The following is a 15,017-nucleotide window of genomic DNA, read 5'->3' as shown; positions in this document are numbered from 1 at the left end:
CCTACCTCCATCTCCCCAGGAGTGGGGTTACAAATGTGTACTATCATGCTTCATATGGAACTGGGGATTGAACTCAGGGCCTCAGGCTTACAAGGCAAGCACTTTACCCACTGAGTCATCTCCCCCAGTCCTGTTCATCACCCTTGCAGGCCAGCCAGCACCTGCCGAGCTTGCCCAGTGTCTCTATTACATTTCTATTGCTATGGTAGAACACCATGACCAAGGAGGCTGATAGAAGGAGGGGTTTATTTTGGGCCTACAGTTCCAGAGGGTTAGGGTCCTTGATAGTGGAATAGAGGCACCTGGAGCAACTGCTGAGAGATCCATGAGCAGGAAACAGAGAACTCAGGTGGAATAGCACATGACCTGCCTTTGAATCCCACCCCCAGTGACACATCTCTTCTAACAAGGTCACACCTCCTGATCCTTCCCAAGCAGTTCAATCAATTGAGGACCAAGTATTCAAACTGATGAGCCTAAGTGGGCCATTCTCATTCAAACCACCACGCCCTTGTGTGAAGAGGCAGAGGTTGCCTTCAGCTACAGGAGCTGAATAGAGACATCGTCCAGCTTCTCTTTACCTAGGAAGGAAGTCCATGATTCCACTCCACTAATCAGATGCATTCTCCCGGAAGGATCAAGTGTAGAAACGAAAGGACTCTGCAGAACGTGTTGCACAGACGTGTGAGTAGCGGCTGTGCTGGCAGAGCTGTGGCCCAGGTTCTTTATCTGTGCAGCAGGGCGGCCTTCCTGGGATCAGTCCTAACATGTGGCATTGAGTGTTGCCACTGGCTGCTTCCCTTCTGACCTTGACTTTCTGCTCCTACAGGAGGTTCTCTGAACTCTCCAAGGTCTTTGGGGATAAATCCTTTCTGAGCTTAAATTAGGCGAGTTGACTTTTGCAGCTTGCAATCAAAGGCTGAGTGCAACTGAGTTCCTCCAAATGTATCTGAACCAGGGCTTCCACAGAACACCTCAAGAGACCTTGGTCTCTGAGTATACTTTAAGGAATGCTGACCAAAATGAAAGCCAAGTGGGATTCCCCTGAGCCTTTGATCCAACCAGAGCCAGACCACTGCAAGAGTTCCACCTTTACCCCAGCCTCAAAACCATGGAGGAACCCAGCACCTGTCTCCTGGTCTCCTGAGGCAAGGCTTCCCCATAATGACCCTCCTCTCCACTGCCACCCAGAGTTGAGAATCACTGCAGCTGGCTGAAGCCTCAAACCAAAACATAATCAAGGGATGGAAATGATCCGTCTTGTCAGGCGAAGGTGGGAGGAAGAACGGAGAACGTGCGTCGGAAATCTGTTGCTTGATTGGGATGCTGCTGCTGTCAAGTCGGAGGAAGGCTTCAAAAGAAACGAGGCTTTGAGACTCAGGAGTCAGGAGGGAAATGGAAAGAACTTTCCAGAAAGGTCAGGTGTTCCTCACCCCAAGAGGAGAGTGACCCTATTTCAAGATTTGGGTCCAGATTTCATGCAAGATGCTGAGCCCCATGCCAGGTGACTTAAAAAGCAACTTCCAGATTTATCCACTCATTTACTCACAAAGACCTGTAGAGCACCTGTCTTTAAGCAGGTGCAGGGGACGGTAGCAGCTTGTGCCTGCCCTGCTGGTACCTGTGATATAGAAAGGAAAGTGGCATCCAGTGCTGGGGATGAAGGGAACCCTTTCCTTGGTGTGTTGTGTCACCATGGGTGTGGGTGGGAGCTGGCTCTCTGGCCTCATATAGGACACTGATGGAAGGGACCATCAGATGAGACAGAGTCCACAGAGGGAGAAGGGTTAACTACTCCCTTTACGGGTGAGGAAAGTGAACTCCAGTAATAAATCCTAGCTCTTCAGCATCTCATTCACTGTTCTTTCCCCCTGCTCCAGGTGTGTGTGTGTGTGTGTGTGTGTGTGTGTGTGTGACTAGTTCATTCACCTCTACATCCATCTGTAATCCAGGCTGGCTGTGATGTTGCCATGAATTAAGATGTTTATAGAAATGAAAACTAAAAAAAAAAGGCCTAGGGGGAAGAAGTTAATCTCTATGTGGGAGTGGGAGGGGGTCTGGTTTCACAAGGTTAATGTCTTGATTTTTTTTTTAATCCCTTTTCTGTTTTATTCAAAGAGGATTTGGTGTTCCTAGTCCCAGCTGGGAGCTTAAGAAAGCAGAGCCCTGAGTCTGAGCCTGCTGCCTACCCCTGCAGCACTAGAGCTCACGTGCTGGACCTGCGGACAGGGATGTCCAGAACCTGACCCAGGCTCAGGCCAGCTCCATGCTTCAGCTCCCCGCTCTGTCTCAGCCTCTGTCCAGTAGTGTCCCTTTCTGTCTTCCCCCCTGCTGTTGGAAAGATAGCTGGCCTGAAGCAAGAGACAAAGGCTCAGACACAAGAGGCAAGACAGGATTGCTAATGGGAGCCGTTAGGGGACCTGTCTGGCAGCTGAGGGGCAACTACAACATTTATGAGGACTCTGGTGTGTACAGAGAGGAGAGAGACCACAATGTGTTGTAGGGATTGTGTGGGTACTGCCACGCCCATCTACTGTCTGAGGAAGCCCTGAAGCTCTGTGTCTTCTGTGGAGGAGTGGGGAGGGCCGCATAACCACATAGGGACAGATATGATACAGAAAACCCCCGAGTTGGGGATGCACATGTCTGCACATTTCTGTCAGTCCCATAGGCAATTATATGGAGGCCGTGAGGTAGCCATTTGTCTGCTCTAACCAAGCCACTGGGAACCAGCTACCCTTCACAGCCACTCCCTCAGTCCTACAAGCTCCTTTACCCCCAAATACCAGGTGAACCCCCCCCCCAGGAAGATGTTGCATTCTCACAGAGTAGCAGAAGACTAGTTAGGGCCCCCATCCACAGTAAACATGGTCCCTAAAATTTTGACCCCAACAAACAACATTTTTCTCAGTAGGAAACAACATGGGGGACGAGCTCAATGAAACAACACTGGGGTCCCATTAGCTGGGCCCTGGCCCTCTCTAGGCCTTTGCTGCTTCATCACCTGTTAGGGACTGTGGATCAGCTCAGTCCCCACCACACGGCTTCCCTTCATCGGGCCTGACAGATCCTAGACTTCTCAGCGCTGCTGAACCCCCTGCTCGGTCTTTCCACAGTCCACCATTCCTGGAGAGACCCAAGAAGTCCCTCTCCCAGCCAGGCCTCCTCAGCCTCAGGCTAGCTTCCTTCTGGGGCTATAGGGTTAAATTGGTTTTGTCCAGCTCTTACCAAAGGAGGAAAGAGAAGCCCGAGTCAGTGTCTTCCTTGTCCCATTTTCTTGGGGAAGAGAGGTCAGGACTTCCCCTCTTGGAAGCTGGGGTAGGGAAGAGACTCAGGCCACCTTGCATGACCAAAAACTCAGTCGTCAGCCTCCTGCTGCCTCCTTGAATCTTCTCTGGAGAATCAGGGCAGTGCAGTCAAGACAGGAGGTCTTTCAGGACTCCATTTATCATGCATTGATTAACAGACCAAGGGGTGGAGGGCGTGGTGTTAAAGGCAGAGAAGGACCATGAGGCCTGTTGGGTAACTTTCAGCCTCGGGGCTGAGGCTCGGCCCCTACCCAAAGGTAGTGGCAGGCCATCATCAGACACCCATGGGCGTCTGGCAGCCGTTTTCCCACTTGTCCTTTCAGATCCAGCCAGTTCCAGCTCATTCCTTTGGCTCACATTGTTCCTTAACGACATCACTTTTTCCATGTCCCTGATGGTGCTGTGCCCTTCTGCCTGAGCACTGCCTCCCAGCTGACCTCCGTCTCCCCGACATGCTGTGGTTTCTACGGTTCACTGGACCACACACATCATCTCTGGATGAGCAGAGATCTATGCAGCTCATGGCCTGGATATCCCACCCCCACCTTGAGCCTTCCTCCCCGTGGCAACCTTGATCCATAGGGGTAGGATGGCCCCATCCCCTTCAAGTCGCTGAGGGCCCCAGATACGCCGTTCTTCTTCAGGAACCAGCTCAAAGCCCCAACAATATCCTTTGGCTCTGCACAGACACGGAGACCTTCTGAGTCCCTGCCTGGGCTGGGTGCCCGAGTGCTGTGCCAAGAAAGCTCTGCCTCCCTTCCTCATCTCCACCTTCAATGGGTCCAGAGCTGTTCTCTGATGGTCTCTCTGAGCCCCTGTGTGAGCTAGAGTTGCTGGGCCTTGCTCACATCTAGGTCCTGCTTCCCACCTGAAGCTGAGCATCTGTCCAGCTATGGTAAACCCTGATGCTGATTCCTGGACCTGCCTGGCGCCTTCCGTTCAGAGCTCCTCATTCATTCATGTGACTGCATTTTTCTGAGCTCTAGCTGTGTGCCAGCCCAGCGTTAACAGCACCTTCTGTTCTGATTCCCCTGTTGTTGCCTGGCTCTGCCCTCAGTCATTTTCTAGTGAGGGAGTGTGGCCGAGAGGGAAAAGCACAGGCTGGAGTCAGACTGATCACGAATGGAATCCTGCTTCACTGAGAACTATGACAGTCGCTTCAGTTGTTGTCTGTGGCCTCCTCTACAGGGCAGGGTGTCCCCATCCCTCGCTGCACCAGCATATGCCTGTGTGTACCTAGTACCATGTGTTTCTGGTTTAAAGACAAGAACGAGACCCGTACATTTGGCAGAATGGCAAAGGATATGAATGGAGAGAGAACAGCCTTAAAGGAGCTTGGGATAGGGTGAATGGGGCAGGACATGAGATCACTCTGGGGACTAGGCAGAGCCAAGAAGGCCATGATCTCATTGTGTGACACCACAAGCCAGGCACCTTGCATCTTCCTCTCTCTCTGTCCCCCAGCCTCCAGGTAGCAGCCAAGGTTTCTCTAGCTGTGTTTGAGGTTCCCCCGCCTCCCAGGCTGGCCTTCTTGTCTGTCACCAGTAGAAGCAGATGGGAACAAAGTGGGATCCTCTTCACAGCCACTCTCTCGGAAAGTGGTGAGCAGCTGCAGAGGAGCAGGAAGCCCAAACCTGAATCAGCCTGCCACCATCTCCCTCTTCTCCCCTCAGTCCCACCCAGGAGAACCATCCTTCCTCTGAACCGATCCCCGGTCAAGGTTGCTTTTCTCCACTGTCCCCACTGTGGCCTCACAGGGACTGGCTGCTGATAAGCCACAGAGTCCCTCTCAGAGGACAGACCAAGGGCCTTGTCTAACTGCATGGCCATCAGTCATCTGAGATGACCAAGGCCAGAAGAAGCAGGAAGTCAGGTGGCCCCTTGGCATGCAAGGATACCTTGCTCCAAAAGACATGACTGTGACCATCAGCACAGAAGATAGCTGTGCAGCAGGGCAGCCCCTGTCCCCACTCCTGACAGTGCCTTCACCATAGAATCACCAGAGAGATGGTTGTATTCCATTCCCAGCCTCTGCCCGTCAGCCTGTTGAGTTTGGGTCACACCAATGACTTGGTACCAGCCCAGAGTCCCAGGGCTTCGGTGACAGAAGGGAGAAGTGTTTCAAAAGCTCCCCTGTCATCATCCTGATATCATTTAAATTCTCTCAGAGGGGATTCTTCCCTAGAGAAAGGAACGTGCTGTGTGGACCACTGTACAGCTAGCCACAGGATGGCTAGCATCTCTCCTGCCCCCATCTTGATCACCTGTATTTTCCAGAACCCTTTCCCCTCTCTTCTTCATACTCAAACTTGGTCCTACTTCCTTGATGAATCTGGGACCCGGATACCACCAGACTGTAGCTTTTTGAAAAGTCATGAATGCTTTGGGGAAAACTCATTTCATAAAAGTCCTAGATAAAAATACAAATACAAATCATATATATTCTGAATATATAATTACTCTAGTTACTTTTTAAAAACATGGTCTGATGGACTGATGGGGCTGAAGAAATGTCTCATTGGTTAAAAGCAGGTGCTACTCTTGCAGAATACCCAGGTTTGGGGATTCAACACTTTCTTCTATATTAGGGACAAATATATGTGATGCACATACTGCAGACAGATACTCATACATATAAAATAAAAAACCAATAAAGCTTTAAAAAATAGTCAAAAGAACTTGATCCTGGATGTGTTCTCATGTTTGGATATTTTAAACAGGTGAGGGAGGACACATGCACATGAGAGTATGTCTGTGTCTGTGTGTTTGTGTGTGGTGTATGTGTGTGTATGTGTTGTGTTGTGTATATGTATGTGTGTATGTGTTTGTGTGTTATGTATGTGTGTGTTTGTATATATGTGTATGTATGTGTGTGTGTTTGTGTGTGGTATATGTGTATGTGTGTGGTGTATATGTATGTGTGTATGTGTTTGTGTGTGTTTTGTATGTGTGTTATGTATATGTGTGTTTGTGTACATGTGTGCATGTGTGTGTTTTTTGTGTGTAGTATATGTGTATGTGTGTGGTATATATGTATGTGTGTATGTGTTATGTATGTTTGTGTATGTATTTGTGTCTCTATGTGTGTGTGGTATATGTGTATGTGTGTGGTGTATATGTATGTGTGTATGTGTTTGTGTGTGTTACGTATGTGTGTTATGTATCTGTTTTTATGCAAATGCATGTGGAGGCCAGAGGACAACCTTTATTGTCATTCATTTCCACAATACTGTCCACCATGTTTTTATTGTTTTTGTTTTGAGACAAGGTCTCGCACTGGCTTGGGACTCATAGAGTAGGCTAAGCTGGCTAGCCAGTGGAATCCAAGGGTCTGTTTATCTCTACCTCCCCAGCACCGGGATTATAAACATGCACTATCCGGCCTGGCTGTTGTTAGATTGTGGGGCTAGAACTCAGCTCTCTCTGCCTGCAAAGCAAGAGATGTACTGACTGAGCTGTCTCTCTAGCCTATCAAACAGGTTTCTTTTGAATACTTTAACTGAGATGAGAATCTAAAGTGACTAGAGTTTCAAGCTTGGAATGGATCCTCTTTGACATGTTCGTTTGAAGACTTGGAAGCTAAGGCACAAGTTCGAGAAGTATTCTCTTCAGTGAAATGTAGCTCCTCTGTGGCAGAGCTCAGTCTTGGCTCAGGGTTTTGAGTCTACCACCCCCTCCCCAGTGCAGTTTCCACATTGCTGGGGTCCCCAAGGCAGACCGAGACCACTTTGGAAGCATCCTTGCCCTTAGAAGAGCCCACCAGGCCTGCTCCCAGGTTGCTTTGATGTCCCTGCTCACACGTGTGTCTGGCTCACACGGCTGTCCCATTGGGCTGCTGCAAGGGGCTGATTAGGTGTAATTGCTTTGCTGGGAGCGAGCTATCTACTTAATAGAATCAGCTCCCAGTAATTAGCCTGCCACAGGCCCGTTTCCTTTGCTGAAGCCCCAGGGCTACTGGGCATGTTGCATGTTGGACCTCTGCAGGTGGCGGCGTGTAGGGTGGATGTGGGTGGGCTTTGGGATTGGTTTGAGGATAGTCAAGAGAAAACAGCATTGAGGAGATTCAGCAGCAAGAACTCCAGAGCAGCCCTTCTGGAGGAAGAGCCAGGGAGTTACAGTGTCCTATAGACAGACTGCTCCAGAAATGTTAAGAGTGAAACCCTTGAATCACAAAGGGCATCTATCTTGTCTAACCTCTGCACCCAAAATGCTCATCTCTTGTAGACATACTATGTGCCAGGCCTGGTACTAGCTCCAAGAATCTTTCTAAAACAGAGCAATTAGACTCTGCTTGCATGAGGTCATTGCCACCCCGACAGTTTGTGCCTTCCTGGGAGACATGGAGGACACTCCATCTTATGCTGTGCTGATTGTTGGTGTATCATCCCAAAGGTCACTGGTCCCTTCTTGGCCCCACAGGACAAAGCTAATCTGTCCTGTGTGACAGCTCACATGGCCCCTGTTTCTTTCTCCAGGCTGAACATCCTAAGTTCTCTCGCCCCTGCCATGACCATCATCCTGGCAAGGCCCCTCATTAATCTGGTTGACAGGCCTGGAACCTGTTCTTGTTTGTCAATTCATTGCTTCCAATGCAGTCTGGAGCTCAGTGGCTAGGCCTGGAAAACTCAGGATCCTGCCTGAGCCAGAACAACTGCAGTCTTGGACAGCCCCAGTTTCCCCTCAAACATGCCGATTCCAAGAAGGGCTACAGTGGTATTTTGCCCCCTTCCATTAAGGAGAACACATTCACAGCCTGCTTGTGGGAGCAGAGTCACCACTTTTGCCTGTTCCCCTGCCCCAAATCACACACACACACACACACACACTCCATGCTCGCCCTGCCGTGCCTGCCTGCCCAGCACCACTCAATACTCACTGGCTGATTAATCATTGCGAGTGCTATTATAATTATTGTGTTTGGTGCTGAGAACAGGCTGCCTCTGCTTCTCAGAAGCCATAAACCTGCAAAGAAGGATTTCAAGATTTGTGAGCTGTTGACGACATCTCCGGCCTCTCTTTTCTTCAGCAATTCCGTGTTTATCCGGAAAGATGGGCCATGGCCACTCTAGAAAATCTCCAGAAGACAATCTGGGGGCTTTGCTATGGAAGTGGCAAGTACAGGGGACTTATCTTGTGGCTATAGATAGGGCAGCCAGGGTAGTTGGGCGTGAGTCCCGGCTCTGGCCCTGTGTGCTTCAAGGCCTTGTCGAACCTTGGTTTCTTCAGAGTACTAGAGGTCTAAGGATCTCTCTGCCTTTAACTGTGTAATTTAATGAAGAAGTTTAATGAATGGGCAGAGTGGAAAATGTAAAGGCTTAGAAATTCAAAGATGGGAGGAGACCAAGACAGAAGCTGAAACAGTAAAGTTCACAGCCTCCTGCACACATGGCCACACGTGCACACGTGCTCACGCCCACATACGGCAGGCCGAAGAGGAGTCTTACCCATTGGCCTGCCTGCGATCTCAGTAATGGCTGAGTCCATCCCGTGTCTCTGCTTCGAGGGTGAGACTGCAGAAGTTCTAAAGAAGAAAGGGAAAGGGAGAGGAGGAGTCTGCAGAGAAAAATAGGGAGGCCTGGAAACTACATCGAAATCAGAAAGTGAGTAACCGCAGTGCCGAGGAGGAAGTGGGCAAGCTCCCACACTGCCGGGGAGAATAAAAACCGAGATACCCGGCTGAGGACAAGCAGCAGGATTTAGTAACACACAGGGGGCGGATACACTGTGGCCACTTCTGGGTATGGGTCCTCGTCGCACCTCCCAGCACATCCTCAAGCAACCATGGAGGAGAATGCTCACTGCAGGGTAGAGACAGGAGGGCTGTCTAGTGGGGGGAGGGGAGGGGCAGCTTAGTCTCAGGACTTAATCTTTATGCAAATGCTGATCAGGAGCAAACCTGAGGCCCCCACCCCCACCCCCACCCCCGGCAGTGTTTCTAAGAATGATTGGTCCTCAGTCTTATTAGGGGCCAGGGTTTTGCACCCTTTGAGCTCTGGTTTGCCTCAGATTGAAACAATCTATTCCTTCAGTCAGCTAAAGCAAGGCTAAGAGGGCCAGGTGTTCATTTCCCAGCCCAGTTCTCTCCCAACAGCCCACAGAGTCCAGCTTTGCTAACAGTTGCCTTTTGTGTTTGACTTGGGCTTGAGATGTTAAACAAACAGTGGCTCTTGACAAACGCAAGCCGTTGCTGTGGGACCAGTTATGCTCTGGAAAGCAAAGCTAATCCCCAACTTCACTACCTCCGGAGATAGACCAAGAAACCTCTCAGCCGCACCCAGAAATTACTGTCCCAGGCTATGACTGGTGTGGCATCCCGGGGCAGCCAACCTGTGTTTCTCTGCCTTTGCTCCTGAGTCCTGGTTCTCTTACTACTTCGGCCATCCTCTGGCTGATATTGAGATGGCTCTGGAGCCCTTCCCCTTCCCCTGCCTCAGCTTGCTTCTCTGAAGCCCCAGCTCTCACCGACCCACCTAGGAGACTAGAGTCAGCAGGAAGGGCTCAAGAAAAGTTTGCAAAGTACCTGCTCTGTGCTGGTGGTGTGCTAAAGCTCACTCCTGTGAGTGAAGTAGAAAAGGCTATGGTCTGCTCTAGACAGGATGGACCAGAACTTCTCCCACGGCTCTGGGCTAGCTCATAACTGATGGGTTAAGCCTTGAACCAGGTTTGTCTGACTCCAGGTCAGCTTCTCCACCCCATCCCTCACTGGTCCTGCCCCAGTCTCCAACCATGACAACGATGACGCAGCAGAGATCAGAAGTAGTGGGGTGGAGTGTCTCTTTGACTCCATCCCTCAAGCCCACACTCTCCATCATTGTAAAATGGATGAAGGCATTGTCAGGACTTGTCTACTGCTTTTATTTCTCAGAAACAGGAACTGAGGCAAAGAGAAGCCACTCTGCTTCCCCAATTTACCCAGCAGCATTAGCTCCCAAGCCCAAGCCTCAGGGTTGTCAGTTCACTTCCCCTTGTGCCACACTACCTGCTTCCTCACCCCAGCAGACACTTGGCTCTGTCTTTGCCCTCTTCCTCCCTGGCAGGACTTGCCCCAGCTTGAGAAGAATCTTGTCTGTAGGCATGGAAGCAGGATTGCTGAAGTTTTTCTGTTTGAGTCCCTTTAACGCCCAAGCTGGTTTCGAACTCAGCAGACACAGGACTGTTCCAGGCTTGGCTTTTGTCGAAATGTGTAGTGCAGCTTTGATGTACAAGGCATTATGGGAAGAATAATATTGTAAAAGAATAGCATTGTCTCTACCCAGGAAAAGATAGTAAGCCAGTGGGGAAGTCATAAGAGCAGCTAATCTACTCTGCAAGAGAAATGGAAACTCAAAAGTCCATAAAGGTACAAAGGAGCAGGTAGTTTAGATTTGGGGGCAGGAGACACAAATGGGAAACTCTTCATGGAGCCTTAGAGCTGGATCTTGAAGACTCGGTGAACAGAAGATTGGCAGAAGAAAGTGGGAGAGGCAAGGAGGTACCAGTATCTCAACTGATGGGAACCCTGAAGACCTGGGAGTCTCAGGGAACATGAGAGAACACAGATGTGTTCAGAGCTTACAGATGGACAGTTAAGCTGGAAGCAACTGCGTGTAATGTTTTGTACACAGTGGAGCACGGTAGCTAATGATAAACTCCAAACAATTCACTCTAACCTGGTGGCAGCTTCTTTCCTCATAATCTACTCTTCAAAGAAGTGGCTGTTTGTCCCTCTTTTGCCTAATTCTCAAGAGGACAGAGCAAACAGATGTAGTCAGGCCAGGAAGAATGTTATAAGTGAAAGGCATGTTGATGTTTTCTGGTCCAAACCTACCACTTAGGGAGGTGACACGAGAGCGACTGACCTCCAATGCTGCTGCAAACACCGGCAGAGACAGGGAGACTTTGAGCAGGAGTGGGCAGGTCCGAGGGTCCTGTGGAGAAGGAACCAAGGTATGTTGTTAGGATTTTGATGCAGTGCAACCTAGCTCACCAGGAAGAGGATGTATGAAATGGTACCTGCTGTCCCAAGGATTGATTAGAAACCTTGATTGTGCCAGCACGCTCCTCCATCCTAACCCTCCCTCCCCAAGAGACAGGATGGACAGGGAAACTCAAGCTGTCCTCCCAGACTCAGGACATGCAATACAGGTGTTCTGGTCCCATACATAATGTAGGTTATTCCAGCTCTGCTCCCCTCTGTAGGGCCTTTACTGCCCTTCTCACTACTGTTCAGGCCTCAGTTTCCTAATCTGTAACACGAGAAAGCTGAGCGAGATGATCTCTGAGAATCCCTCTAGTTCTCAAGAGCTACAAGAACAACTGCCATTAAAATTAATAATAAATTTCTGCCTCAAAGGCAGCTTTCCCCTCTTCTAAAGCTCTTTCACTTAATAATACTGCCTTTCATTTGTATAGCAGTCTGGGGTTGGTAGCCGGAAGTGGAAAAAGCCTGATATTCCCCCTAAACCCCAGCCCTAAGGAAGTCACTTGCAGTTTCTTGAGAGAAACTGGCTCCTGGAGGGATCCTGACCAGGAACAAGCACATCAGAAGCACATGGGATTCTGGGAATGGCATGGTTCTTCTTCCAGAAGCCAAAGTATGCCAGGGACAGAAATCCCCAACAGACCCACAAGGCCAAGGGAAGACCTTCCTTTGTGGGGAGAGGAGGCACAGATTTCTCAAGGTGTGGTCTAGACACCTGAGTCTTAAGACAGTAAAGGTCACCAGAGAGCCTCACCTTTTCTTCTTACAAACATATGACTTCTTTTGATTCCTTAAAACCAACTGCTCAGGAGACTAATACATAGTGAACAAACCCATTTTACAAGTGAAGAAAGAAAGGTTCAAGGACTCAAGAAGATTGTCAAGGAGAAGAATGTGGGCTTGAGAAATAAAGAGACAAGAAGTCTCTTCCTAGATCATTGAAAAATTGAGGGTCACTGCCGTCAGACTCAGTTTCTTCATCTGTGAAACAGTCCTAATTAAAAGCAGACCTACCTTTGAGGACCAAGGAAAAAGTTCACAGGTATGGCATACTCCAAAAGATATGATACAACCTTGTGAACGGGCTGGTAGCCCTTCTGAGGCGCTTTTGGATAAAACGTGGTATCTGGCAATGACATCCCAACCCAGAATGTGGCAGGTGGTGCCCTCCCTTGCTGGCTACCTCCTGAGCCATGGGTTTTGGGCCTATTCCACATCTCTGCGTGGCCTATGCCAGGGTCCTGTGAAGGGCTGTTTGACCCTTCTTGGCACTGGGATTTGCATTCCGATCATTCTGCTCTCTCAGCCCATCCATGTCCAGGGCTGTTTGGAGCTGAGTAAGCCCCCAGGGATCATCTGCCATGACAACTCGTGGAAGAGATAAGGTTCCAAGAGGGGCAGGAACGCTTTGCCTGAGTTCCCACTGCCTGGCCAGTTTCCTCTTCAGTGCCACAGATACCCATGTTGACAAATGAAGAGACTGAGGCCAAGAGGACTCCTGTACCAGTTCCTTCAGTCTGCCAGTGAGTGAGTTATTAGATCGGGATGCCCTCAACCCCCTCCCCCAGTTTTAGCTAGATCCCCGGTGCAGATCTGTGCTTCAAGGTGGCATCTTGTGTTTTCTATGTTGCCATGCTCAAGTCAAGCCTGTTGTACTGGTGTAGGGCAAGGGCCTTCAATATCAAGATGGGGAAAGCGGCCTCAGCCAGCAGCCTGGGCTTTCTCAGCCAGGCCCCAGTACCTGGTGCTAACCTGAGAGGGACTCTATGTCAGGAGGGAAAGCTCTCCCTTGAGTATTGGCTTCTGTGTGTCCTGGGCCACAGCAGATCCCTACCAGTTTCTCAGATAAGCCAAAAGCTGGAGTCCAGGGAAGGACCTGAGTAGCTTGAGCAGGGAGGACCGAGCCCCTTCCTATCCCCAACTCTCCGAGTGTGTCCTATGTGTCACTTCACCTCTTGTGGCTCAGTTTCAGCATCTGTGGCTAAGGAGTGAGTCGGTGGGGCCCAAGGTCCCTCAGCCTCAGCACTATGACTGGGGCAAGGGGTAGAGAAAGGGCGTTGTTTTGGGGGCTGGGGCTCTTGCCCTTTTCTCTCCTCTTTCCACCCCTTTTCAGGACATTTGTATCTCCAGCACTCACAAGTTTCCCTGTCTCAGTCTGCCCCTCTCTGTGCATCGTTTGCACCGCATTTCCCTGACAGATCTCTCTTTTCCTGGGTCTGGGTGGTTAGTCTCCTCCATCACACACACACACACACACACACACACACACACACACACACACACAGAGGCCCCTACCCTGGGTTCTCTCCCTTCCCTGTAGTTATCTGTTTCCCTGCCTAGTTTTCTCTGGGGCTGGCGGGCTGGATCTCTGTCTCCCTCTCTGTCTCCCTCTCTCTTTCTCTCCCTCCCTCCCTCTCCCATCTTGCTCCCCCCCCCCCCCCTCACCTCTCGCGCTCCCTCTCTCTCTCGCTCTCTCTCTCCCGCCTCTGTCCTGCCCGGGTTCTCCCGCTTGCTCCCCCTTCCCCCCGCCCTCGGCACGGCTCCCCAGTCCTTATTTGGCTGGGCGGGAGGGCAGGCGGGAGGTGGCGGCCGGCGGCCTGGGGGCGGGCGCGGGGGCGGGCGGAGGAGGGCGGTGGGTGGTGCTGAAGGGACAGCTCCGCGGCGGCCGGCAGCGGCGGCGGCGGTGGCGGCGGCGGCGGTGGCCCCGGGGTGCGGAGCTGGTGCCCGGCGTGGAGATCCGCGAGCGCAGCCATGCCCCAGGCCGCCTCCGGGGCAGCAGCGGCGGCGGCGGCCGGGGCCGGGGCGCGGGCCGGAGACGACGGAGGGCCGGCGAGGACCCGGGAGGGACGATGAAGCGGCAGAATGTGCGCACGTTGGCTCTCATCGTGTGCACCTTCACCTACCTGCTGGTGGGCGCCGCGGTGTTCGACGCGCTGGAGTCGGAGCCGGAGATGATCGAGCGGCAGCGGCTGGAGCTGCGGCAGCTGGAGCTGCGGGCGCGCTACAACCTCAGCGAGGGCGGCTACGAGGAGCTGGAGCGCGTCGTGCTGCGCCTCAAGCCGCACAAGGCCGGCGTGCAGTGGCGCTTCGCCGGCTCCTTCTACTTCGCCATCACCGTCATCACCACCATCGGTAACTACACTCGCCGCGCCGGCGGGGACGGGGGCGGGGACCTGGGATGCTGGGGAGCCGCCCGCGGCTGAGGGGTCCCTGCGGAGCGGGGCGGGTCGCCGAACCCGCGCGCTCTCAGCGGCCGGGGCTTAGCCCGGTGTGTCTGCTCTGCGGGGACCCCTGACTCTGACCCGTCTCTAGTCTGGCCAGCCCTAAGTTGGCCTCGCTGGGCTGTGCGAGGACCCCAAGGGACTTAAGTGTGTGAGAGGGACAGGAGCAGCTGGACGAGGCTCGGGAGGAGGGGTGTGGCCGGGCTAGGCCCTGGGGCTGGGCACCCAGAGTGAGTGGCCCGAGAGAGCGCCACTCCTCCGTGTCCCTGAAGCTGGGCTTGGGCACCCGGGTGTCCACACCTGCTGGGCGTTGGGGAGGCACGTAGATGCAGGAAAGCTGCACTCCGCGACACACGGGGGCCACTCTCTAACTGCGACTGAGTGTTTCTGGGGAGGGGGTGGGGTGCATTTGTCCGTGTAGGTGTGGGTGTGTGAGTGTGTGTCCACCTCCATGAGTTTGGGCTGCACCAGACAGGGCCTGTAATTCTCTGAGGGCAGCAGATCAGGGGCTGGAAGCCAGATTCGGTC

General features: G+C 51.9%; 1 protein-coding gene and 1 long non-coding RNA gene across 2 annotated transcripts in view; one reads left to right on the top strand and one right to left on the bottom strand.

Annotated features, from left to right (window-relative positions):
* Window positions 1–231: 231 nt before the first annotated feature.
* Window positions 232–14,420, bottom strand: LOC114634321. The gene is made up of 4 exons (XR_003713313.1): window positions 14,172–14,420; window positions 8,753–8,829; window positions 5,618–5,718; window positions 232–4,544 (listed from the first exon to the last, which is right to left on the bottom strand). It is a non-coding gene; the product is annotated as an uncharacterized LOC114634321 (long non-coding RNA).
* Window positions 14,118–15,017, top strand: part of Kcnk3 (potassium two pore domain channel subfamily K member 3) — a 34,569-nt gene continuing 33,669 nt past the window's right edge. The window contains exon 1 of the mRNA XM_028782925.1: window positions 14,118–14,400. Coding sequence (XP_028638758.1) covers window positions 14,118–14,400 — 283 coding nt within the window. The remainder of the gene's footprint in view (window positions 14,401–15,017) is intronic.

This window comes from Grammomys surdaster, unplaced genomic scaffold (genome assembly GCF_004785775.1).
Source record: "Grammomys surdaster isolate TR1022 unplaced genomic scaffold, NIH_TR_1.0 946, whole genome shotgun sequence".
Classification (NCBI taxonomy): Eukaryota; Metazoa; Chordata; class Mammalia; order Rodentia; family Muridae; genus Grammomys; species Grammomys surdaster.
The sequence above is the reverse complement of the archived record's forward strand: the minus strand, read 5'-3'. Positions and strand labels throughout refer to the sequence as shown.